This window comes from Triturus cristatus, chromosome 4_2 (genome assembly GCF_964204655.1).
Source record: "Triturus cristatus chromosome 4_2, aTriCri1.1, whole genome shotgun sequence".
NCBI lineage: Eukaryota > Metazoa > Chordata > Amphibia > Caudata > Salamandridae > Triturus > Triturus cristatus.
The window spans coordinates 634067800-634091919 of NC_140586.1; the positions used below are offsets into that span (position 1 = coordinate 634067800).

Genomic DNA, 24120 nt, shown 5'->3' on the forward strand with positions numbered 1-24120 from the left:
AGGCCCTCAGACAGAAGTTTCAGGGGTAGCTAAAATGGCTCCCTGAATCTGCAGCAACACGAAAAAGTCTGGTGGTTCCCAAAAAGGAAAAATTCAAACAGGGTTTGAGGCAAAAGTGGGACAAAATAAATAATGATGAGGAGGGACCACCCAAAGGGCTGACAGGTCTAACACGCGTCCCCCCCAGCTGAAAGTGGGGAGAGCTACCCAACCCCTTGGGAGTTCTCATCACTAAGGCGGAAATACCTTGAGAGACCGTCTGCATTGGCGTGGTCCACTCCAGGCCGATGTTCCACCTGAAAGTCCATCCCCTGTAGGGAAATAGACCACCTCAACAACTTGGGATTCTCCCCCTTCATTTGCATCAGCCAACGAAGGGGTCGGTGGTCGGTCTGAACTAGGAAGTGCGAGCCAAACAGGTATGGCCGCAACTTCTTCAGAGCCCATACCACTGCAAAGGCTTCACGCTCTATTGCACTCCACTTCTGTTCCCTGGGAAGTAGTCTCCTGGATAGGAAGACCACGGGTTGATCCAGACCCTCTTCGTTGAGTTGCGATAACACTGCCCCAATGCCATGTTCTGATGCATCTGTCTGGACAATGAACTTCTTGGAAAAGTCTGGGGCCCTTAAGACCGGGGCCTCGCACATGGCTTTCTTCAATTTCTCAAAGGCTTGCTGACAAGCCTCCGTCCAGACTACCCGTCGAGGTTGTTTCTTGGACGTGAGCTCCGTGAGAGGGGCTACGATGGTACCGTACCCCTTCACGAAGCGGCGATAGTATCCCGTGAGGCCCAAAAATGCTCGGACCTCAGTCTCTGTCTTGGGGGGTTCCCAGGCCATGATGGCCTCGATCTTCGCCTGGAGGGGTTGCACCGTTCCCCTACCCACCAAGTGTCCAAGGTACACTACCGACCCCTGCCCGATCTGGCACTTGCTGGCCTTGATCGTCAATCCAGCTTGTCTCAGGGCCTGGAGAACAGCTTGCAGGTGACGCAAGTGATCCTCCCAGCTGTTACTGAAGACGGCTATGTCATCCAGATAAGCAGCAGAGAAACTCTCCATCCCGGTGAGGATCTGGTTTACCAGGCGCTGAAACGTGGCAGGTGCGTTCTTGAGCCCAAAGGGCATCACACAGAACTGGTAGTGGCCATTGGGCGTGGAGAAGGCTGACCTTTCCCTTGCTCCATCAGTCAAAGAGATCTGCCAGTACCCCGAAGTAAGGTCAAAGGTACTTAGATATTGGGCAGCTCCCAGCCGGTCAATTAATTCATCCGCCCTAGGGATCGGATGTGCATCAGTCTTTGTCACTGAATTCAGTCCCCGGTAGTCCACACAGAACCTCAGTTCTGGTTGGGCACCCGGTGGTGCAGCTTTCGGTACTAACACCACCGGACTGGACCAGGGGCTGCTAGAAGGTTCAATCACTCCTAGCTCCAGCATCTTAGTGACTTCACTATGAATGCTGGCCTTCACCTTGTCTGACATCCGGTAGATCTTGGACTTCACAGGTGGGCTGTCTCCTGTGTCCACGTCATGGACGCACAGGTGAGTCCTACCCGGGACAAGGGAGAACAACGCAGAGTACTGCCCCAGGGCCTGGCGACAGTCCTCCTGCTGTTCAGGAGTTAGAGATGGGGAGAGAATCACTCCCTCCACCGACCCATCCTTTTCCTGAGACGCAAACAGATCAGGGAGAGGCTCGCTTTCCACGTCCTCTCCTCCGTCAGTCACCATCATCAAGATGACTTCGGGCCTCTCGTGGTGGGGTTTGAGGCGGTTGGCATGCAGCACCCGCAGGGGCTGACGAGGGGTCTTCAGGTCCACCAAGTAGGTAGCCTTACCCTTCTTCTCCAACACCTCAAAGGGTCCTGACCAGCGATCCTGAAGGGCACTAAGCTCTCCTGGTTCGATCACCCACACCTTCTGGCCAGGCTCCAACCCCACCGGGTGAGCGTTGTGGTAATACCACGCCTTCATCACTGCTTGGCTGGCTTCCAAGTTGTCAGAAGCTTGCTTCCACAACTTAGCCATTTGGCTCCGGAAGGCCAGCATGTAGCTCACCACATCCTGGGGGAGCTTTCTGGGAGTTCTTTCCCATCCGTCTCTCACCAGGTTAAGAGGTCCGCGTACAGGGTGCCCATACAGAAGCTCGAAGGGGCTGAAGCCCACTCCCTTCTGTGGCACTTCCCTGTATGAAAAAAGTAAACAGGGTAGGAGGACGTCCCATTTCCTCCGCAGGCTTTCAGGCAGACTTCTGATCATGCCTTTCAAGGTTTTATTAAACCTCTCCACCAGACCATTGGTCTGGGGGTGGTAAGGAGTCGTGAACCGGTAGGTCACTCCACACTCCTTCCACATTGCCCGCATATACGCTGACATGAAGTTGGTCCCCCTGTCGGACACAACTTCCTTGGGAAAACCCACTCGGGTAAAGATTCCCATCAGGGCCCTTGCCACAACAGGTGCTGTTATGGTCCTCAGAGGTATTGCCTCTGGGTACCGTGTGGCATGATCCACCAGAACCAGGATAAACCTGTGACCAGCTGTAGTCGGTGGATCTAATGGACCCACAATGTCGATGCCCACCCTTTCAAAGGGGGTGCTAACGACAGGAAGTGGTTCCAGGGGAGCTTTCAGCTTCACCCCTGTTTTCCCACTGGCTTGGCAAGACACACATGTCCGGCAGTAGGTATCGGACGACACTTTCATCTGAGGCCAATAAAAGTGTGGGACAAGACGGGCGAAGGTCTTGTCTTGCCCCAGGTGTCCTGCCAATGGTATCTCGTGAGCCAACTCCAGAAGGAAGGCTCGATAACGTTGAGGGACTACCAAGGCTCGTGACGATCCGTGTAGGGGTGCCTTGGGTTCACTGTAGAGGAGGCCATCCTCCCAGTAAACACTGTAGTTCCCTTCAACGTTCCCTGCTGCCTGGGCTTCGGCCTGTCGCCTCAGCCCCTCAAGGGTAGGGCACTCCCTCTGGCCCTGGCAGAATTCCTCCCTGGACGGGCCTCCCTCCACGTGCCACTCGGCCGGGATGGGTAGGTCCTCCAGGTTGGTAACGTCCCCCTCCGCAGACTCCTGGTCCACCACCTCCGGTGGCCTATCCGTCCTACGGGGTGGAGACGCCGAGGCAGGCTCCTCCTGTCCTCGGTTCTTCCCTTGACTGGCAGCTGGCTGGGCCTTTGTTCCAGGCTCCAGCCGGAATGAACTCCCTCTTCGGGTAGTCTCGGACCTTGTGCTAACACAGGCCCAGTCAGGTGTACCCAGCATCTCGGTGTGAGTCCGGTATTCCACCTCCTTCCAAGCGTTGTGCTCCATGTCATTGCCCAGCAGACAATCGACTGGCACGGCAGGGCTTACGGCAACTCGAAGTGAACCTGCAACCCCCCCCCATTCAAAGGGAACCTCGGCCACGGGATAGTGACCTGTTCTGCCGTCAGCCATCGCGGCTGGGTGGAGTACATCGGGAACTACCTGCTCTGGAGACACCAGCTGGCTACGCACCATAGTCATACTGGCTCCTGTGTCTCTCAGAGCCTCCCCTCTTTGGCCGTTGATGGTGATCCACTGCCCATACTTTGCGGTATTTGCGGGCACCTGGATCTTAGGAACCATCTCCCGTTCTCCCAGGGACACTAAAGTGACACCCGCCCACTCCCTTCCCTTAGTTAAGGGCATCTCCTCCCCGAGCACTACACTAGCTACTCCGGGGGGCTTTCCTCCAGTGGGAGGGGGTGATCGTTTCTGACACTTCGGATCTCCTTTATAGTGTCCAACGCCACCGCACTCGTAGCAATGGACAACCCTTGGCTGCTGACTCTGGCCAGGATTAGGGTTTCTGGGTGGGTTAGCCTTAGAGGTGAATCCTGTTCCCTTCCCTTGGAAGTTATTTTGGGGGCCTTTGGAGAACTCCTTTTTCTTTTCCCCTCCTTCTTTCTTCTGGGGGGCGCCCTGTCCGGCCTTTTGAGTATCCCCTCCAGTCCCCCTTGTGGACACCCGGGTACTAGCCCAAATGTCCGCCTCCTCAGCAAGCTTCCGGGGGCTGGTCAGCTTGCTATCCACCAGGTGTTGCCGCAGTTCAGGGAAACATTTCTCGAGTAGGTGTTCCTTCAGTACTAGGTCAAACAGCTCCTCGTAGTTCCTTACTTCACTGCCCTGAATCCAACCTTCCAGTGCCTTCTTTGCATAGTCCAGGAAGTCCACCCAATTCTGTGTGCCCAGCTTGTGACTACCCCTGAACTTCTGTCTGTACTTTTCAGGTGTTAGTCCAAACTTTCTGATGAGCGCCAGTTTCATGGTGGGGTAGTGGGTCTGCTCATCCTCTTCGAGGGCCAATAAAGCATCCCTACCAGCTGGAGGCATGTACTTATACAATCCCCCTCCCCAGTACTTCACTGGAACCCCATGGGCCCTCAACGAGACCTCATAGGCTGCTAGCCACTTGGCGATGTCGTCACCCGCCCCATAGCTAGCTACTATGTCCTTTGGCAGGTAAGGTTTGGGTTCCCTGGTGGACTCTTGGATTTGGCTGCCACCATTAGGAACAGTTGGTGCTCCAATTCTTAGGATCTGAAGCTCTATCTCTTTCAGTCTTATCTCATGAGCCATCCTCTCTTTCTCCGTCTCATGAGCCAACCTCTGTTCCTCCTTCTCCTTCTCCAGCTTTGCTAAATCCCATGTGAGCTGTCTTTTCTCTCTCCGATCTGCTAACTCCACGCTGGATAAGCCCCCGCTAGAGACAGTGCTGCCCTTCCTAGAAAGTGTCCTGGGCCCTGCTGACAGGTTCCCCACCTCAGGTTGGTACATCTCAGCCCCCTCGGGGTCAGGCTCTCCATCCCTGTCTTCCTCCTCAGCCTTGCTTTCTCGGCGTGCCTCCCCCCAAGCCCTTAAGCTGGTTTGGAGTGCACCCTTCTTTGCTCCTGGGGGACAGTACACCCCCTCCCGCTGGCAAAACTCCCTGAGTTGGGCCACAGTGTACGTTTCTAGATTCTCTAGTACAAACTCCATCTTGCCCACTCAGGTTAGAGGACAGGTTTTGTGCAGTAGCAATGTAGGGTGGTACCTTTAGTAATACCTCCTCCCACCACCAGAGTAAATTTGGAAAAAACAAAAACCCACAATTAGGAAGGCCGCTTTGAGAAAACTCCCGGTGTAGGCCTATGGACTACCCACAGTTATTGTTGAGTATATGTAGGCACAGCTCTATCCCACCACTGAACACCAATTTATGTTGGAAACAGCCCACTCCCACTCCGCAGGGTGGTGGTGGACTCCCCGAACACACTGTGGTAGCTTGGCTCGAGTGGTCAGGAAACAGGCACAGTGCTAAGCATACAATATACCCATACAATAACCATGCGTGCATCCGTTCCAAAAACGACTCTACACCGTAAAAATTATGAAAATATTCTTCTTTATCTTTTTCTCTTAGTTGCTGATTGGAAAAATAAATAGGTCAATCACAATATACAAGTTTCAATTAGTGCAGGTCAAATAAATATTGGCTGTTTGATGAAATAAATAGGGGTGATCATAAATAACAGGGCATAAATACAAGTGCAATATATACAGACAATTAAATACTTTGAGGCAATAAATACTGTACCAATAAATATTGTACACCATCAAGTCCTGTGGACCTATAAATATAGTGCAGCAATAAATAGGTAAAAATTCAATGAATACAGTACCCCCAATAAATAATTAAAAGTATACAGCAACCCTCATGTAATCAGATGACACTTCAATTCTTAAGGGCAGATTTGGCCCAGGCACAGCTTGTAGGGTTGTGGAAGGCTTGAGGGGGGCTACTCCCTGGCTGGGACAAGGCTGAGGCCTAAGCTGAGGTAGATCAAAGGGGGGGAATACCAGTGCCCTGGCTTTCTCTCTCCACACAACCTCTCTAGGTTAGTCCCAGTTCACCCCTTGCACAGTCAGGTTGGTTTCAGCACCTCCCTAGCCCCTTAGAGCAGTCTCTCAGGTCTCCACAGGGCCTTAGGCGCCCTCTACTCCACTTACTGCCCTTTTTCTGATGTTCCGACGCCGCTGGAGTCGTGTCGACGCCGTGAGGCGGTTCCGGTTCGGTCTCGGCGGCCTCGGCACAATGTCAGTTCTTTGACGACGCCGGCAGGCGGTTCCGGTCCGATGTCGGTGGCCTCGGTTCGATCTCGACCTCCGATTCGACGGCGTCGGGCAGTCTCTTCACGATGTCGACTTCGGGCGGCTCCGGTCCGATGGCGCTCTCGGCTCCGATGACGTCGGCCGGCCTGGCCTCGATGTCGACTTCCGGCGACTCCGGGGTGCGATCCTCACCACCGACCTCCGGTGCTCCTCCTCACAGGCTCCGGGCGACTCCGGAGTGCGATCCTCACTCCCGACCTCCGGTGCTCCTCTACCTCGGTCTCCGACGACTCCGGAGGGCGGACTTCACTCCTCCGATGACGCCGCTCGCTCGACCTCGGTTCACTTCCTCCTCGACCTCTGGTATTCCTCACGACCTCCGTCGGCGCCCTCTCACGACCTCAGGCGGCTCCGGGTACGACGTCTGCTACTTCAGTCAGCGCCGCTTCTCCACCTCGGGCTCCAGGTCTTCAGGCTACTCGACGCCGGACTCCAGGGAAACCAGTTCTCAGGTCAGAATCTTGCTGTTTTCTTGGTTCTAAGGCCTGTTCCTGCTGTCCAGGTCCTTAGGATAAGTTTCTTCTGTCTTCTTCCCACACAGGGCTATAGGCTGGGATCCATCAGTAGGGACAAGTATCAAGGGTGGGTTTATGGACCCCACTCCAGGCACAAGTTTCCACCCCTGCTGCTTCACTCCTTCCTCCTTCACTGTTGTGCTCCTCTCTCTTCACCAGTCAGGTGCCAACTGCCAGCTCCAACTGCCAACTGCCTCTCTTATCCTCCCAACATTCTAAACGGTCTCCAACTGTCACAGAGTTCTGGAATCTCCTGGAATGTTCTGGAAGGTGCTGGTAGGTTCCAGTGGATGCTGGTGATGTCACAGGTGGCCACCATTTTGTGCTCCAGGCCCTCAGACAGAAGTTTCAGGGGTAGCTAAAATGGCTCCCTGAATCTGCAGCAACACGAAAAAGTCTGGTGGTTCCCAAAAAGGAAAAATTCAAACAGGGTTTGAGGCAAAAGTGGGACAAAATAAATAATGATGAGGAGGGACCACCCAAAGGGCTGACAGGTCTAACACTTTTAATTTCTCAATTAGGCTCACCCACTCGCAACCCTTCAAGGGTATCCTTCTCTATCGCCCACCGAGCTCGCAGGCAGACTTTCTTTCCACTTTGGGCAACCTGCTGGAACCCTTAGCAGGTGAACCCAACTTCACCATCTTAGGTGACTTTAACTTTCATCTAGAGAACCATGATGGCAAGGACACCTCCTCGCTTATCACTAAACTATAGAGGCAGTGGGCCTTACCCAGTTGGTGAAAAGCCCCACGCACTCAGCGGGCCATACACTCGATGTCTGTTTTCCCTAAAAAAAATCCTGCCTTTAGTCTGGACTGACCACTGCGCAGTTCTATTTAACATTCAAATAACAAATAAAGTTACTTTGAACTCTTAAGCCAAATCCATCCACACCGTTCAAAGCCTGGAACAGCGTGGATCAACATATCCTCAAAACTCATCTGATCTCCACTCAACCTGACCTTACACTCGAACCCGATCTTGCCTCATCTAACTACTCAGAATGGCTTCATAAAGCCTTCAATTCCCTGGTACCACAAAAAAAAGCCTCCAAAAACCGACATGCCCCTTGGTTCTCAGAGGCCCTCAGACTAGAAAAACAACGGTGTAGAAACCTCGAGAGGCACTGGCGGAAAGATTATAACAACAATGTAAAAATCCGCTACAAGGAAGCATTAGTTACGTACAAACTGCTTATTATCCAGGAGAAAAGTAAGTACTACCTTAGGCAGATAGAATCTGCTCAAGAATCTAATAAACAATTGTATCAGGTAGTGGCCAAACTATCAGGGCAATCGTCGAATTTCTCCATAGCCCCCTCACAATCCCTATGCAACTCACTTGCAAGTTACTTCCATGAAGAGGTTAACCACATATATGTCAACTTCTCATCATAATCTAAGACAGACTACCAGATTTTGGCCCATGACATAGTAAAAACTTCCCCCTCGTTCTCAGAATGTTGTCAAGTCTCACCGCATCAGATCGCAGAACTAAATTCCCTAATTAAAATCTGGATCATCCACTGACCCCTGTCCACCCTCAGTTCTCAAACTTATCTCCGATGTAATTGCCCCCAACCTCTCCAACATCTGCAATGTGATGTTCAGAACAGGCAATTATCCGCCCATATGGAAAAAGGCCATTATCAAGCCTTTGCTTAAAAAGCATTAACCAGATATACATACATAGACAGTGTTTATTCTGAAAATCTGGCTGTGCTTCAGCTATGTTGGAGACCCTTGCAAACGAGCGGATGTATACTCTAGGCCGGAGCTTGGTATTTTACAGAGAAAAAAACGGAATAAGTGTAGGGTGACCAGACATCCCAGAATTGCTGGGATAGCCCCAGTTTTTCACCTGCTGCCCCAGCAATTTTTGAAAATGTACCTCTTGTCCTGGTTGTGAGAGCGGGCCCACTGAAAACAGTGGGAGGCGTGTTTTGTGTGTCCCAAAGCAGGGCTAGTTCTCAATCCTTTTCATAAAGCAATTTAATTAAAAGGCTATAATACTGGGTTTGAAAACCTGCATTCAATTTGTTATGTTTCTGTATTGATGAGCTGTCATTCTGTATCCCTCGATGGATGGAAAATTGTAGTCCTTCTAGTTTTGCAAAATGTCCTGCTTTCTGGTTTTCAAAATCTGGTAACCCTAGGTAAATGAGGTGGATGACTGCGGCAGGTGCAAGAAGACTTTTTTTTGTTTTGTTTTTTTTTTCTCAGTGATGCGTAAGGAGACAGTGCTAGGGTGTGACTGCCCATCTTCATCTCAAATATCTATATATGCATGCAGTGTCAAGCAATTGTGACCTGCTGGCAATAGCTACCACCTTCCGTGGTGGGTCAAGGGGTCGCGACGGTGCTTCCATGCGACTTACGGGCTACACAAGGTGGCAGGTGACGTGGACTCCATCTCCCCTCCACCCATGCCATTTTGGTCCCTAGGGAGCGCCCATCGCTTCTGTCCTTTGTCGACCGGGCGCACGAAGGGGGGCTCCGGAGAGACAGAGATAGAGAAAGGCAGAAGGGAGAGCCTGAGAAAAAGCAGCTCTGCTGATATCTGGGAGATTGGTTTCAGACGGGCCCTGCTCCCTCTGCCAAGTCCATATCCTATCTGAGCGGGGTGTAGTTACTTAACATTCATCACTGGCTGGACTCTGTAACTTTATCGGCAAGCGAGGCTGGCGCCATCTCTAGGTCCGGCCATTCTCAGCTCTCACATAGGACCGATGGCGCACTGATAGATTACAGCAGATTGTTTCACTTCAGGGGACGCAATTACTAATACCAATGGTGAGGCCACGGCGCGCAGCGGACGGGGCCGAGGGCCAGGCAGGCGCGTAATGGCAGAGGCAAGGCGGAGAGACAATGGCAGTGAAGTGACTTTAGGTTTCAGATGGGGGCGATAAGGTGCTGATAGATTTTAAGAGAGGGAAAGATTGTAATGGAGCCCTTCCCCCGTTCTGCCGACGCGCTATCAGATGGATAGAAACAGATTGCTTCCCATAGGCCGATGCACTTTTAATGCGGCGCTGCTTGGCGAGAAGAGGAAACGGCAGATCCGGGGCATTTATATTTAATATAAAATATACATATATATGTTTGCGTGTATGCAAAAGGTACTTTTATGACCTAAAATAGACTTTGATTTATTGCGCACCGCGAGACTCATTCATCAAGTTCTGCGAGGGAGCAGCTTTGCAGAGGAGCATAGGGTTCTGGTTAACAGGTAGAAATGGGTATTTAATGTGCTATTAAAAAAAAAAAGGTTAAACAGCGAAGGCCAGCATGCTTCGCGGCCTGCAAGTTTATCTTATGTGGAAATATGTTGTAAACAGTCGCCTCTAAGAAATTAAGCACATTGAAGGCCGGAATTTGGTGCTGTTGAAAGATGCTTGTGGTAAAGATCTCTCGGGGGCTGGTGTCCCCCCACAGCAGGACGACATAGAATGCCTAATAAAGCAAACTCCCCTGATAGTGCCAGCTTTCCCACTGCCCACTAGTACCACATTCTTACACTTGCCAATAAAGCAGGGACTCCACTTTCCATTAACAATGACTATTGTATAGCGCCCCAGTCCTGAGGCGTCCAAGCAGTACTTTGCGCGGGGCGACCTACCTTTCCGAGTCATATAGAGAACATGTAAATTGGAACTGTAAAGTGTATTTGTGATTTTAGAGCACAACATGCTCAGGGAGCTCTAGGCGCTAAAACACAAGCAAAGGGAAGACAGAGAGGAATGGGAAAGAAATAAAGGCACAAGCAATGGCTGCGCGGCCGTGAAAGTGACACGGCTGCGCGGCCGTGTAAGTAATGGCGAGCAATACTGGAAAAGATCAGAAAGGCAGATGGCGGCTGCGCGCGTGCATGCAAGCTTGAGGCCAGCAAAAGCTTGTGGGTAGCACTTTGAAAACCCACTTACTAAATGTCTCGCAGAGCAACGCATGCGCTGGCTCAGACGAGACCTAAAAAGCTTCTGCCACCCCAATTGGCTTTTTTAGGTCTCGCCTACGCAGCGCGCATGCGTTGCATAGGAGAACCTTTAGCCGTCGCTCTGCTCTTTTTCGAAGCACATACTCGTGCTTGTGGTGGCATCCACCTTGCGGGAGCACGCAGGCGCGAGCCACAAGCATGAGTATGTGCTTACAAAAAGAGCAGACCACGCACGCACCAGTCCCGGGCTTGTTAGGTCTCCTGCGTGCAATTGTTAATTGGCGCCTTCGCCGCGCTCGGGGTGCCAGGAGCGGGGTGTGACCAGCGCTTGTTTAAACGGGTATTCGCTTCGGTATATCATGCTCTATTTAAATGCCTCGATTCTATAGCTCATATTGTTTCTCCTACCTTCTGCATTAAGGTGAAAAGCACTCTGTCACTTTTTTATTCGTAGTCTGGTTTGCACCATTAAAATAAATACTGAAGAAGTTACAAAACTATTGCTAGTCAGAGGGACAGTATCTAGGAGACACTTATTGGCATTCAGAAACCCCCAGCTGTTTTTCTCTTTTTAATTACTCCTCCATAGCTGGCTCTACGCCTTCTACGGTCTATTCGTCAGGATTTGACCAGCTCAAAAGATTTTGTCCTATTATAATCCGCTGACGCTCATATAATGCTAATTTGCACTTCTCTGCCACTCTCTTCATCCCTTACCTGTGGCTTGGAGGGCATTCTAAGAGTGCAATGAGGGATTCAATTGCCATACAACAAACTCAAAAAATGGGTTTCTACAGTACGAAAAACTAGATATATCACATTCTGTCATGTTTGGCACCGCCTGCTGTTTTTTCAATGTTATTAACAACATTACAATGAGACGTCCTCCTCATTAACGTGAAGATGCTGCATCTTTGATAGTATGATAGGAGTCGTGAATTGGTTTGCAGGCGCCAAAAACAATAAAAGCATAAGTCCAGTGCATGTAGCAAATCACAGAAGACTATGCAATGACAGTCTCACAGGTTATTTTCAATCAAGATGCAAATGGAAGACCACTGAGCCCGGTAACAATTGTGGTCACCATACCTTGGGACATGCGGCATGCAGTCCAATGCATGCTCAGTCTGCAGTGGTCCACACCAAGCAGCTTCATGTACCAGTTTCTTCCTCATATTGTTTCTTCTCAGTTATGAAAAATTGAGCACTAGTTATCAAGGCTGGGGGGCACTGTTCTATGAGGAATAAAAAGCTAGGAGAACAATGTATAATGATGAAAACGCTCCTGTATTTCATTAAGAGTGGGCTTCCGGAGAACTGGAAAAAATCACAACACTAAAACAGCTAATTTGAATTACTCAAGTATCAGAACGTGAATGATACCTTACGTAAACCAGCATTTGCAATGCAATAGGTCTCGCATTTACGCAAGTTTGAGCTATTGACATTGCAAATAACAATGCCTTTTATTTTTGTTTTCGTTTTTAAAACATAAATAAAGGGCATTGTCATTTACAATGCCAATAGCTTAAACTTGAGTAAATGCGAGACCTATTGCATTGCAAATGCTTGTTTACAAAGGGTGCTGAAACTAACTTTGCTTCTGAGGAGCGCAATGATCTTCTAGGTACATACCAGCGAAAGCGCTGAATCAAGTGAAGGGGTCCGTTTCCATAAAGCACCTTATGGACCACACATAGCGCTTTAAACAAAACTCTTTCTGACAGGCAGCCAGTGGAGCCTTTTAATCTCAGCCGAGTTAGAAGCATATTTTGGAATGCCAGAAATCAGTCCGGCAGCTGCATTCTGCAGTAGCTGGAGTTTTTTCATAAGCCCCTCCTGGATATTTAGATATAAGCTATTGCAATAATCCAGTCTGGACATTGCTAAGGCTGTAATGACTGTTTTTTGTCTGTCTTTCGGTAGGAAAGGTAAAAAAGGTTTGCAGGATTTCTAAGTGTATTATGTGGCCGAGACCACTGCATTCACTTGATCCTTAAAAAAGAGTTTATTGTCTATTAAGACTCCTACATTTTTTACCTTCCTAGTGGGAGTTGGAAGAGGACCAAGTGAATCCGGCCACCATGCTGGGGTCCAGAACTTTGGATCATTGCCAAAAAGTATCACCTCCGTTTTATTTGAGTTACGTTTTTTTTCTTTTTTTCCAAAAACCTTTACTGAGGATTGAGCACAACAAAATTACAAGATTGCACCATGACAAAATAATATGCACAACTATACGACAAAGAATAGCGAAGGTTACCGCATACAAGCACCACTGAAAAGCAATATAAAAGAAATAATTAGTGGAGTTACCCAGACAACAAGGGGGAATCACCGTGAAAGGCACCATGTGTGAAAGGGGGAGACATTAAGATAAAGGGGGGAAGGGAGAGCAGTAAGTGGGAGACTCATTGACATTCACCAGTGGCCTCTGCGGGTGGAGCGCCGGCGGGGAGCGCGGGAGAGGTCGCAGGGTGCTGGGGGTTGTGACGCAAAAGGTAGGATACAAGCGGTCCCCAAATATCAAGTGGGCAGGATCTGGCAGGCATTAGGTCCCAAAATTCGGACAGGAGAGTCTGGCAGCGTGAAGCATCCTCTAACCAAAAAGCCACCTTTGGTGCCGGCCTGCGACCCCCACACATGGAGACCCTGCGCCGCGCGAGGACAAGCAGCATGGCAATCAGTTTATGGGAGGCATCAGGACAGGGTTTAACAAAGCCTCAAAGACAAAGCAGAGGGTCGGGTTGGACCGGAGACGAGGTGATCTCAGAAATTGCAACACAGATTTCGCGCCGGAGACTTGGGGGCATAGGCAGGCGAGGTGGGAGAAATCGGCCACAGGCGCAGAGGAATGCAGGCATCTATCATTGGCGATGAGACTCATCTTGTGCAATTGTGCAGGGGTCCGATAGAGCCTGTGTAAATGCTTAAAGTGGATAAGGCGTAGATGATAGTTAGGGGAGAGATGTTTAATCTGAGTGCAGGAGTACAGGCTTGTGAGATTTCGACACCTAGGTCCTCCTCCCACGCCACACACGCCCTGTCAGTGGAGATGGAAGACGCTGCCAGCGTGAGATCGTAGATTTTTAGTAATTAACTTCTTGGGGGAGGGGGACATGTAAAGGAGATTGAGAGTGGCCATCGAGGAAGGAGGTAGGGGGAACGAGGAGTGAAGTTCTTGCAGACCGCCCTGAGCTGATAATAAAGCAGAGTCAACGGCAGGCGTAAAGAACGTGTTCCCAGGGTAGAGATCAGACACAGTAGAAAGCCCAAGACGAGTGGTGTGCTTCACCATTCCTGAAGACTGAAGAGGAGGAAAAACTGGGTGATTAGCGATGGGCATCGCATCTGCAGAAAGCATGTCCGAACCCAAACTTTTCTGGAGCCCCTCCCATGCCCAGCGCAGGGTCTCAACCGTATCGATCTCCGCATGTGGAGGTCTCACCTGGACAAACAAAGCGGTAGAAAGCTGCCACGGGGCGGCTAGGTCAGCCTCCACCGCGACGTGGGGCTGGAACGGAGTGGGATGAAGCCAGAAGTGAAGGAAACTGGCCTGGGCACTGAGGGCATAGAGTTTGAAGTCGGGGGCGCCAAGTCCTCCGCACGACATATGGAGTGTAAGGATGTTCTATGCGAACCTAGGTTGTCGGTCAGCCCAGATCAGAGTGATCACCAAAGAATAGATTTATGGAAAAAATGAGCAGTGAGAGGGATGGGGATATTGACAAATATAAAAACTTTGGAAGCACTACCATCTTGGCAATGGCTATGTGACCGGCTAAAGAGTGGCAGCCGGCTCCAAAGGGGATCCTGGACTCCAACCAATCCATCGCGCGACCAAAGTTGGCCCTCCAAAGTTGATCGACGTCCTTACTCAGCCAGATCCCAAGATACCTAGTAGGCTCAGACACCCACACAAAGGGATAGTCCGGATCAAAGGGTACCGTTGCATCGGTGAGAGGAAACTGCACTGACTTGCTCCAGTTCACCTGGATGCCGGAATAGCCCCCAAAGCGCATTACCTCATGAACCAAAGGGCTTAGGTTCTCTTGAGGGTTGCGGACGTAGAGGATGACATCGTCCGCGTACATAGAAACCATTAGAGCACGAGCAGCAAAGCCGATGCCCCTCGGAGTGTGATGTTGGCGCAGTCGAGCCGCAAGAGGCTCCATGGCGATGGCGAAAAGCATTGGTGACAGTGGACACCCTTGCCGAGTGCCACGCTCGATGGAAATGGGATCAGAAATGTGACCATTAAGCCGAAGACGGGCGGTAGGAAGGGTATAGAGGAGCAACACTTTGCATATAAAGACCGGACTAAAGCCTAAGCGAGGGAGAAGGTAAAACAGGAAGGGCCACTCTAAGGTGTCAAAGGCTTTAGTGGCGTCAAGCAAGGCGGCCACTGCCGGGAGCACAGTTTATTTGGTGAAGAACGGAAAAGATGGTCCGAAGGTTGTGGGAGGTAGCACAGCTAGGGATAAAACAGGACTAATCAGGGCAGGCAATGAGCGGCATAAGGGGAAAAAGGCGCGAGGCGAGCAGTTTAGCGAAAATGTTATTGTCTGTGTTTGAGTGACAGGGGGCGATAAGAGTCTCGCAACTCAGGTGATTTGTCCGGCTTTAAGAGGCCTCGCGCAGTGATGGGGGGAACTGTCCTGTCTCACAGGACTCATTATACATTGCGGCTAAGTGAGGAACCAAAATAGGGGCAAACGCCTTGTAGAAGGAGGCAGGCAGGCCATCCAAACCAGGGGACTTGTAACCAGGCATACTATTAATCGCAGCTAGTGTCTCTTCTTTGGAGAAAGGCTCGTCAAGGAACTCCCAGTGGGGATTACCGAGCCATAACAACTGGAGGGTGTCAAAATATTGATCAAGGAACTCGCGCGAAGGCGCTGAGCCGGCCGTGTAAAGTTGTGTATAAAATGAAATAAAGCGCGCTTTGATTTCTTCAGGTGAAGTTGTCCGATCAGGACCGCCATCCCGAAGGGCGTTAATAAAGGATGCGGCCCGAAGTGGGCGAAGGTTAACCAGGGTTTTTCCAGGGCGATCACCCTCACCAAAACGGCACGCCCTAGCCTCTCTGCCTAGAAAAGCAAGTTCTCTGTTGGCCTCATCAGCGAAATCTGTAAGTTTCCCCCGGATCTGGGCAAGCTTATCAGGGTTGGGGTCTTGAGCGTGAGAAGAGTCGAGGTCCTTGATCTTCTTTTCCAGTTTGTCAAGAGTGCCGCGGATGGAAGGAAGGACACCGGATTGTTTAGAGATACATTCACCTCGTATAACGACTTTAAAACCCTCCCATAACATGGACGGGTAATCTACGGAACCCTAAATAAGCTCGAAATAGTTTGTGATTGCAGTCTGTATTTCATCGCAGAATACCGGGTCACGAAGAGCATTAGGGGGAAGCCGCCTGGAAAAAGCACGGCAAGGGGAGTGTGGAAGGCACAGGCATATGCGAACAGGAGCATGGTTGGACAGGGTGCGCGCCATGTGATTGATCGGAGGTGAGCCAAGGTAGGGTGTCCAGGGTAGTGACTCAGAGGTCCAAGCGGGACCAGCAGCCGCGGGAGCCAGCGACACAAGTGCCCTCGCGCGAGTTGGGGCGAGTGTGGCGCCATGCATCGTACAAAGAGTGATCAGTGAGAATGGAGCTGAGGAGGGCGGTGGCGCGCAGGTGAGACCTGCAGGGACCGGACCGATCAAGGGTAGAAGACCGTGTTCTATTGAAGTCCTCCCCCCCCCCCCCAGATGCGCAGCAGGGCCAAGGGCGGAAATGTGGTGCCAAACTTGTGTGAAGAAGTCAGGGTCATCGCAGTTGGGCCCGTAAAGAGCAGCAAGGATCAAGGGCTGGGCGTGTAGAGTGCCATAAAAGAGCACAAAGTGTCCCCCAAGGTCGAGAACCACCTGGGAAGTCTGCTAAGGAAGCCCCTTACGTGACAGGATGGATACCCCCCGAGAGTAGTTAGAATAATAAGAGGAGTGAATTTCGCCCCAGTGTCGGGAAAGAAGCCTAGAGGGCGTGGCGTGCATGAGATGGGTCTCGTGCAGAAAACAGACGTCCACCTTATGCCGAGCGAGGTGGGCGTGGACCAGTCACGCCTTTCGAAAGTCATTGAGTCCCCGGACGTTCCAGGTCCATAGGATAGCGTCTGTCATTGAGCCATGTCAGGTAGAGCGGTGATACACAAGGCGATAGGGAAGAAGAACTGTTTGTGCAAATGCGTGTGGTGCTGCAACGAATGGTGGGAGAATGAGGTCGGTACAATATCACTTTGCGCCTCCGTGTTTAATGAGATCCAAAATTCAAACAGAGCCTCACATGGGGGCGCCAATACATTCTTCGCAATGCCCATGGCGGAGAGTCGAATAACTGAGGTGCATTGAGAGAGCATGACAATAAGCCCATAAGGTGCATAAGACATACGTACAAAATAGGAACGGCGTGTCATGAAGGAGCCAATGACATGAAGCGGTGCAAGAATAATAAACCAACAGGGTGCAAAGGCAAGGTTGGAGTGATAGTCATGGAAAAACCAATTGTGCAAAACAATACAACAGAGAACCACATAGCCTCAGACGGAGGCAACAAACCCTAAAGACTCCCACCTGCACCACCCCCCCAGTCAAACATCCCTAAGGGACCCCCCGCACCCACTCCAACCCACCCCCAATCAGGCTGAGACACCACCCGCTACCACCCCAGGGACCCGCAAGAGGGAAAGGGAAAGTCAATGTCCAGAATGAGAACTATCCCGTTGGGGCATGGCGTCGCCCAGCATTCACCCCTGCCACAGAGACAGGGTGGCCAAGCCTTGTAACATAGCAGACAGCACAGAAAAATTAGTAAATGACTAAGGAAAGCTAGCCCAGAACAAGGAGTTGGGAAATGTGCCCAGGGAGGCTGCAAAAACCCGAGGGTCTGGCTCGGGGCTAAAGCGTATGCAACGTGAAATACAATTAGCAAACATATAAAAGGAGGCAACATTTCAGTCAATATCACTGAGGTTGTCGGCCGCGGCGGTCTGGGAGTCGGCAGGTGAAGAGCGATGTGACTGGTCCAGCTTCTTAGCAAAGGCCAGGGCCTCCTTGGGGTCTGGAAAGATGAGTGTTTTGGAGCCTTGTCGAACCCGCAGTTTGGCGGGATACGCCAGAGAATAGGAGACTTCATGGTTTTGTAGGATCCGCTTCGCCGGAAGGAACACGCGGCCAGCCGCCTGGACTGCTATGGTGTAGTCTGGGTAGAACGAAAGAGAGTTGCCCTGATGACGAATTTCGCCCTTCTCACTGGCAGGCCTGAAGCACGGCATTGCCGTCTCTGAAGTTCAGGAGTTTAGCAATGATGGGGCGAGCCGGAAGACCAGGGCCAGGCCGAGGGAGCGGTGGGCTCTCTCAACAATGAAGACAGGAGAGAGGATGTCACCAAAAAGTTCTCTGATGAGCTGCTCAACAAAGTCCTCCATTCGAGAGCTATTGGTGGATTCGGGCACTCCAGTAATGCGAAGGGAGCGTTTTTATTGCGAATGAGATCGTGCACCTTGTCCATCTGTAGCAATTTTTGGCTATACTGCGTGGCTGCATCCTCGGCGTCCGAGACCCTGCATTCGACATGTAGAAGACGGATGTCCTCGGAGTCCACTCTGGCTTTAACAGTGTCCAGACTGGCAGACAGCTGGTCAAGCTGGGCCGCTATGCCAGTGACCGTAGATTTGACGTCCAATATGATTGCCTTGATCGTCCTCACGTGTTGGGGCCACCTCCAGCAAGGCTGCGGGGTCTCACCCATCAGAGGTTGCACCCCCCTGGTGCGTCGGACGGTGCTGGTCATAGGCGATCTTCGGCTGTTTCGGGTCGGTTCTCCCCATGGCCGGCAGCAACAGGTGGGTAGCTCAGTTCGCCGGCGAGGTCACCAGTGGAGAGCAGGTGAAAGGCGGCCAGGTAAGAAGCAGAGAGAGTGAGGTACCACAGATTGCACCACCTGGGGATGGCGGGCAGAGGCGGGTGATGGTTGGGCCCAGTAGACCAGTGGAGAGGTGGCAAGAGCAGGTGCGAGATGTATCCCCTGACCTGGCGACGTAGCAGGAGAGCATAGGGAGGCACCGCAGGATTGGCGAAGAATCTCCGAGGCCGTTCACGAAGCCGGGGTAAGTGCCCAATGAGGCGAGGGGCTCAAACTCTGGGGATCTCAAGGTGGGAGGTGCGATGAGGGAGGCAGTCCCACCAAGGTGATCTGGAGCTTCAGGAATCAAAGGCCGCCCAGCGCAACCCAGCCACAGGAGGCGGTCGTCTAGATAAAGGCGACCCCGGTGCAAACACGACCGCGGGGGAGACAGCAGTGGGGAGACGCGAGGGCAGTCAGCCTACGGCGAAGGGCCAGCGTGGCGGGCCGGCTGGCGAGGATAAAGCCGAGACGACCGCACCACAATGATGAGCGAAAAGGCCCCACGGAACGGCTTGCACACCCCCAGCCCAGCCGCGAGACCCCCGCAGGGTAGCAAGTGCCCCGGGCGCTAAGGCGCTGTAAACAGGTGGGCACAAAGGTTGCCGTAGTTGTGTGGAGAGCAGGGCGCCGCAGTGTCCAGCACCAGAGGGCCCAAGGCCCCTCTCAGGAAGGCGTGAGGATCGTAAATGGGCTCAGCAGGAGGAGCGGAAAGCCCTCATGGCACGACCACCACACAACCCAGAAGAGAGGCAGCCGCAGCAAGGGGGAGCCAGGAGTGCGTAGCCCAATGAAGTTACGGCCACGAGGGCCCCGGAGTCACAGCAGGCTGCAAAGAGGAAGAGGCCGAGGAGCGGCTGAGGGCGTCAGGCAGGCATGGGCAGAGCGCTGGAGGAAGCCGGAAGTCTCGCAAGTGAGGGAACCATGCGCAGCGGGGAATCACGGGGGACGCGCCAGACCCGGAGACGCTGGGCCGTTACTGCGGGCGCCGAGGAGCAGGGAAATGGCGCACGCGCTGCAAGAAGGCCCGGGCCGGATGGTGCGACATGCGCACCCCCCCCCTCCCCCCGTCCCGCCACGAGGAGCCCCAGCGGCAGATACACTCACCGGCTCAGGCAGTCCAGGATCAAGCGGATTCCTCCAGCAAGTCTCCCAGGCACGGGGCAGGCCGCAGTTTCGAAGGAGCAGGTAGGCCGGGTTACTTCAGCAGCAGGGCCCGGACCCGAGGGGAAGATCAGGCGGCAAAGCACGGCTCCTCCGAGGCTTAGAGGGCCGAGAGTGACAGCGACAGGTGCCCCAGGACGATGTGAATACAGACAGCGGGGTGCTGGGCCACTTCGTCGCGGGTGTCTGCAGGATGAAAGTGGATTGTAGGCTTGGCTGGCAGAGCCCACTTAAAGTGTGGCCATTTTGCAGCCAGCTAAGCCACGCCCCTTATTGGAGTTAAGTTTGAGGCAATTTTGGGCCATCTAACTACCCACAGCTGTCATGCAGTGATACTAAAATCTGGGTGTCGTCAGTGTAAGAAGTCAGACTGAACCCAAAGGATTCAATCAGGGGAGCTAGCTGCGACACATGTATATTAAAAAGAGTTGGACTCATGGAAGACCCCTGAGCGACTCCACAAGGAAGGGAGTAAGATTTGGCAGAAAAGTCTCCTAGTGTGACTGTCTGTACTCTGTTAGCTAGAAACGATATGAAACGATTAGATTCGCTTCCAGGCCGTACCCTTTACTCCAATCTCTTGCAGGCGGTCCATCAGTAAGACATGATGGACCGTATCAAAGGCCGCCAAGAGGTCCAACATGATCGTGGCAGCTTTTCCTCCTTGATCCAGCGTAGTCCTTATTTCTTCTGTGAATTTAAGGAGAGCAGACTCCGTGCTGTGTCCCCCACGAAAGCCATACCAGCACCTGTCCCTCTTCCAAAAACCGACTGAGTTGGGTGTTCATTATTTTTTCAGAAATTTTAGCAGGGAGTGGAAGCCTAGATATGGGTCTAAAATTATTGGAGTCGTTGGGGTCTAAATTCGTTTTTTTAAGAAGAGGAAGTATAGATGCTGATTTCCAAACTTTGGGAAAGTAACCTTCCGCAAACTTAGCATTTATGATGGCCGTCAAAGTTAAAGTGACTGGTTCAGGTGAAGGAGGGCACGGATCCAGTGGTGACCCTGATTTTGCTTTCTCTAGCAGTTTATGGATGTCTGGGACTGTGATTGGTGTAAAATTATGAAACTGAAGCACTGTGCTTTTTTCAATCTTGGGGACTACCGTGTCTACCAGAAATGTTTTCTTTGTAGAGCCTATGAATGTAGAAAAAATAGCATTAACTTTATCATAAAAGGAATTGGCTATCTTATCACACAATTGACTCGCAGTGATGGATGTGGAGGCTGGGTGTGCTAGAGCCCTAACTGTCTTGAATAATTCTTTGGTTGAGTTTTCTGCAGAATTTATTTTATCTGCAAAAAAACTCTTGTTTCGTTTCATAAAGTAACAGCTTATACTGCGCTAGGCTTTGTTTGTATTCATTTTTTTCACTCTCATTGTACTCCCTCCTCCAGATTCTTTCCAAGTGCTTAGAGGTCAGTTTTTTTTCTCTAAGCTCTCGGGTATACCAAGGTGACGTGAGTCGTTCCCTATTATGACAGAGGATTTTTTTTAGGAGCTAACTTGTTACAAGCTGCTTCCAGCCAGTTAGTATAGACCGACATGGCCTCATCTAGATCCACCGGAAGAATAGAGGAGGTAGAGCTTAGCAGGTTCTGTAATTCATCTACCTTCACCCTATTCCATGCACGGCTGACCACCTGTTTCTTCACTGGTTTCTTGGTACCTCGGTCAGGGGGCGAAACCTCGAATAGCACTGCCCTGTGATCTGACCAGACCACCGGGAGCGTGCCAGTGAATGATAGTTGCCCATTATTGGAAAAAATGCCATTGAGTGTGTGTCCTGCCTTATGTGTGGCACCAATGACCAGTTGCTTTAGGTCAACCGTACTCATTAGGTCTAGTAGTTTTGATGTGTCTGGATCATTTTCAGCTTCAGCTTTGTTCATGTGGGATTCTAATTAATACCCTACCACTATTTGCTCTGTGGCGAACAGTCCATTGGGCCGAAAACTAAAGAGCTCATCTTCAGAACCTTTTTGTGTCCTTGTATCAGAGAATATTTGTGTACTTAATGTGTAAGTGCCCAGTTGGCTATAAAGACAATATAATATTAAAGAACTAATCAATTAAGCTGCTAACCAAAGGAGATTAGACCAACAATTAGTGTTTGAGTTTTCCAGATTAAATGGCAGTGTGAAGTATAGCTCGTCTTGCAACTAGTGAGAAAGTCTTAGAAATAGATCTAACATTTAAAACTGGTTGGGTAAAGCAAACTGCTCTTAAATTTCTATACAGTGGGCTTTGTCAACCAATTGCAGACTTACTAAAAGAATAAGAAATAGGTCTTGCATTACATTCTTTACAATGTTAACTGGCTGCTCAGTCTTTTATTTGATTAGGCTCTTACATCAGGTGTCTCTCAAGTTATTATAACACAATTAACGAATTTATATCCTAATTTCCTTTTTTGCAAATATATCAGGTACTTTGTTATTAAGCATTACATCTGTATTTTTCGAAACTGTTTATTTTGGTATAAAAGTAAAACGTGCACATTCAAATGTATGTTATACACAGGCATTCTGTTTACCAATAAATAGTATTGCTGTTAAATTCATACACAATTATAAGTGGCATGTGTGTGAAACATGAAAATATCATCCTTATTGTCTATGTAGCCACATACTCATGTAGACAAAACAGAAGAAATTGGAACGGTTTAGAGTGGTTTGAGAGTGAGAGTGAAGTTGTCCCAAACCTTTTAATGTTTCTTTTTAAAACCACTGTCTTTGCAATTACATAATATTGCTCCAATACTGATAATTGAGATGATCTTAAGTACTGTTTCTGTTTGACAGTCAGAAATCTTCTTGTAATATTTTTACTTCTGGGGTGTGGCTGTTGAAATGTTTGACTGCAGGTGTGTGTGTGTGTGTGTGTGTGTGTGTGTGTGTGTGTGTGTGTGTGTGTGTGTGTGTGTGCGTGCGTGTGTGCGCGCGCGTTAAACGTAGGATTTTAAAGAATAATTATGGATGGCATTTTGTCTTATTTTTCAGATTTCCAAAGCATCCGCAGATCTAATGCGCTACTGTGACGAACATGCCAAGAATGACCCTTTGCTAATGGGAATCCCTACTTCAGAAAACCCTTTCAAGGATAAGAAACCGTGTATTATACTGTAATCCAAATTGCAATTAGAAAGGTCTTTTGCCCTCCCTCTTCCCACATTCCTGACCAACACCACCACAAAGGAAAAAATAATCTGCATATATCCACTGCTAAATAATCATAATCATTTGAATTCTGTGTAAATTCATTTTAAATTGTTTCTTGGTTTTTCTTTAACGCTGGCTTTCTTACTGAGGGGTAATGATCCTAGAAACCAAATTGTATTAATTCTTGTAAATTGAAAGTAGGAGTAATAGATCATAGTCTCTGCATTTCTGTTTGTTTTGTATTCTCTCTGTTGTGAAATGTGCAATGTCAACTTTTTCAGTCCAAAGTATTGTAAAAACACAAAGTCTAGACCAAAGTTGCCTCTGCTTCCTCAATAATTTAGCAGGGCAAGAAGTATTCAATCTTAATTCACTATGAATTTTTTATAGTGTTTGTACATATATTGAAAAAGATAAAACACTACCATTTTCAATGTATTATGTTCGTAAATGTTGATGTTAATGGGACTTCTGGAACACTGTGGTATAAACCTTGTCATTTTGCTTGTCCTAATGTATTGTACATTGCGCAATCAAAATTGTAGACACACACACACCAATGATTGTATTAAACATGCTGTACATGAACGCTCATTTGTCAAACCTATTCAGATGCCAAAGTCATACTGAACATTAAGAAGCACATGTGCATTATTAAGTTGTGAATCTTAAAGATCCATCTGTCCGACTTCACAAATAAAATGTGCTTATCAAAGACAAACCAACATTATTAATTCATTTGTTCCTATCCGTCAATCTCATTAAAACATTGCTTAGTAGCACGCAGGCTCGCAATGTTTGTTTTTATCAGGTTTCTTGTGGCAGATGCAGGTAATATGCAAAAATATGGATTGTGATGTAAATGTCATGATATGTTTTTAAAACAAAAGCAAAGTTGGAAGTGTCAAGCACTGTAAGAAGTTCTAACATACAGCCATCATGCTAATTGGAATGTAGAGTACTTTACGTTCTGATAACGTTTTGAGATTGCACCACAGACACCCCCACATTTAAAGGGGTTTTATTTAATTATGCAAATTGTTACTTGAGCCATTTTCTTCAGTGATGGAAGTTATGAAATAATTTTTGGAACCATCATCTCACTTGTGTCATGACCCAAATCAATATGTCAAGGCCAATCCCTCCTCCACTTACGGCTACATGCGCTTTCTCTACTAACCTATAAGCTTGTGAAAAATGCCCGATTGCAGGGGGAAA

The 24120-nt window shown here is 49.8% G+C and overlaps 1 protein-coding gene across 5 annotated transcripts in view; it reads left to right on the plus strand.

Moving 5' to 3' along the window:
- GNG12 (G protein subunit gamma 12) overlaps positions 1-23623 on the plus strand; it is a 537018-nt gene extending 513395 nt beyond the window's left edge. For all 5 annotated transcript variants that reach the window (XM_085602312.1, XM_085602309.1, XM_085602311.1 and 2 more), the window contains one exon: positions 22744-23623. In XM_085602312.1, coding sequence (XP_085458438.1) covers positions 22744-22869 — 126 coding nt within the window. In that variant the 3' untranslated portion in view covers positions 22870-23623. The remainder of the gene's footprint in view (positions 1-22743) is intronic.
- The last annotated feature ends 497 nt before the right edge of the window (positions 23624-24120 follow it).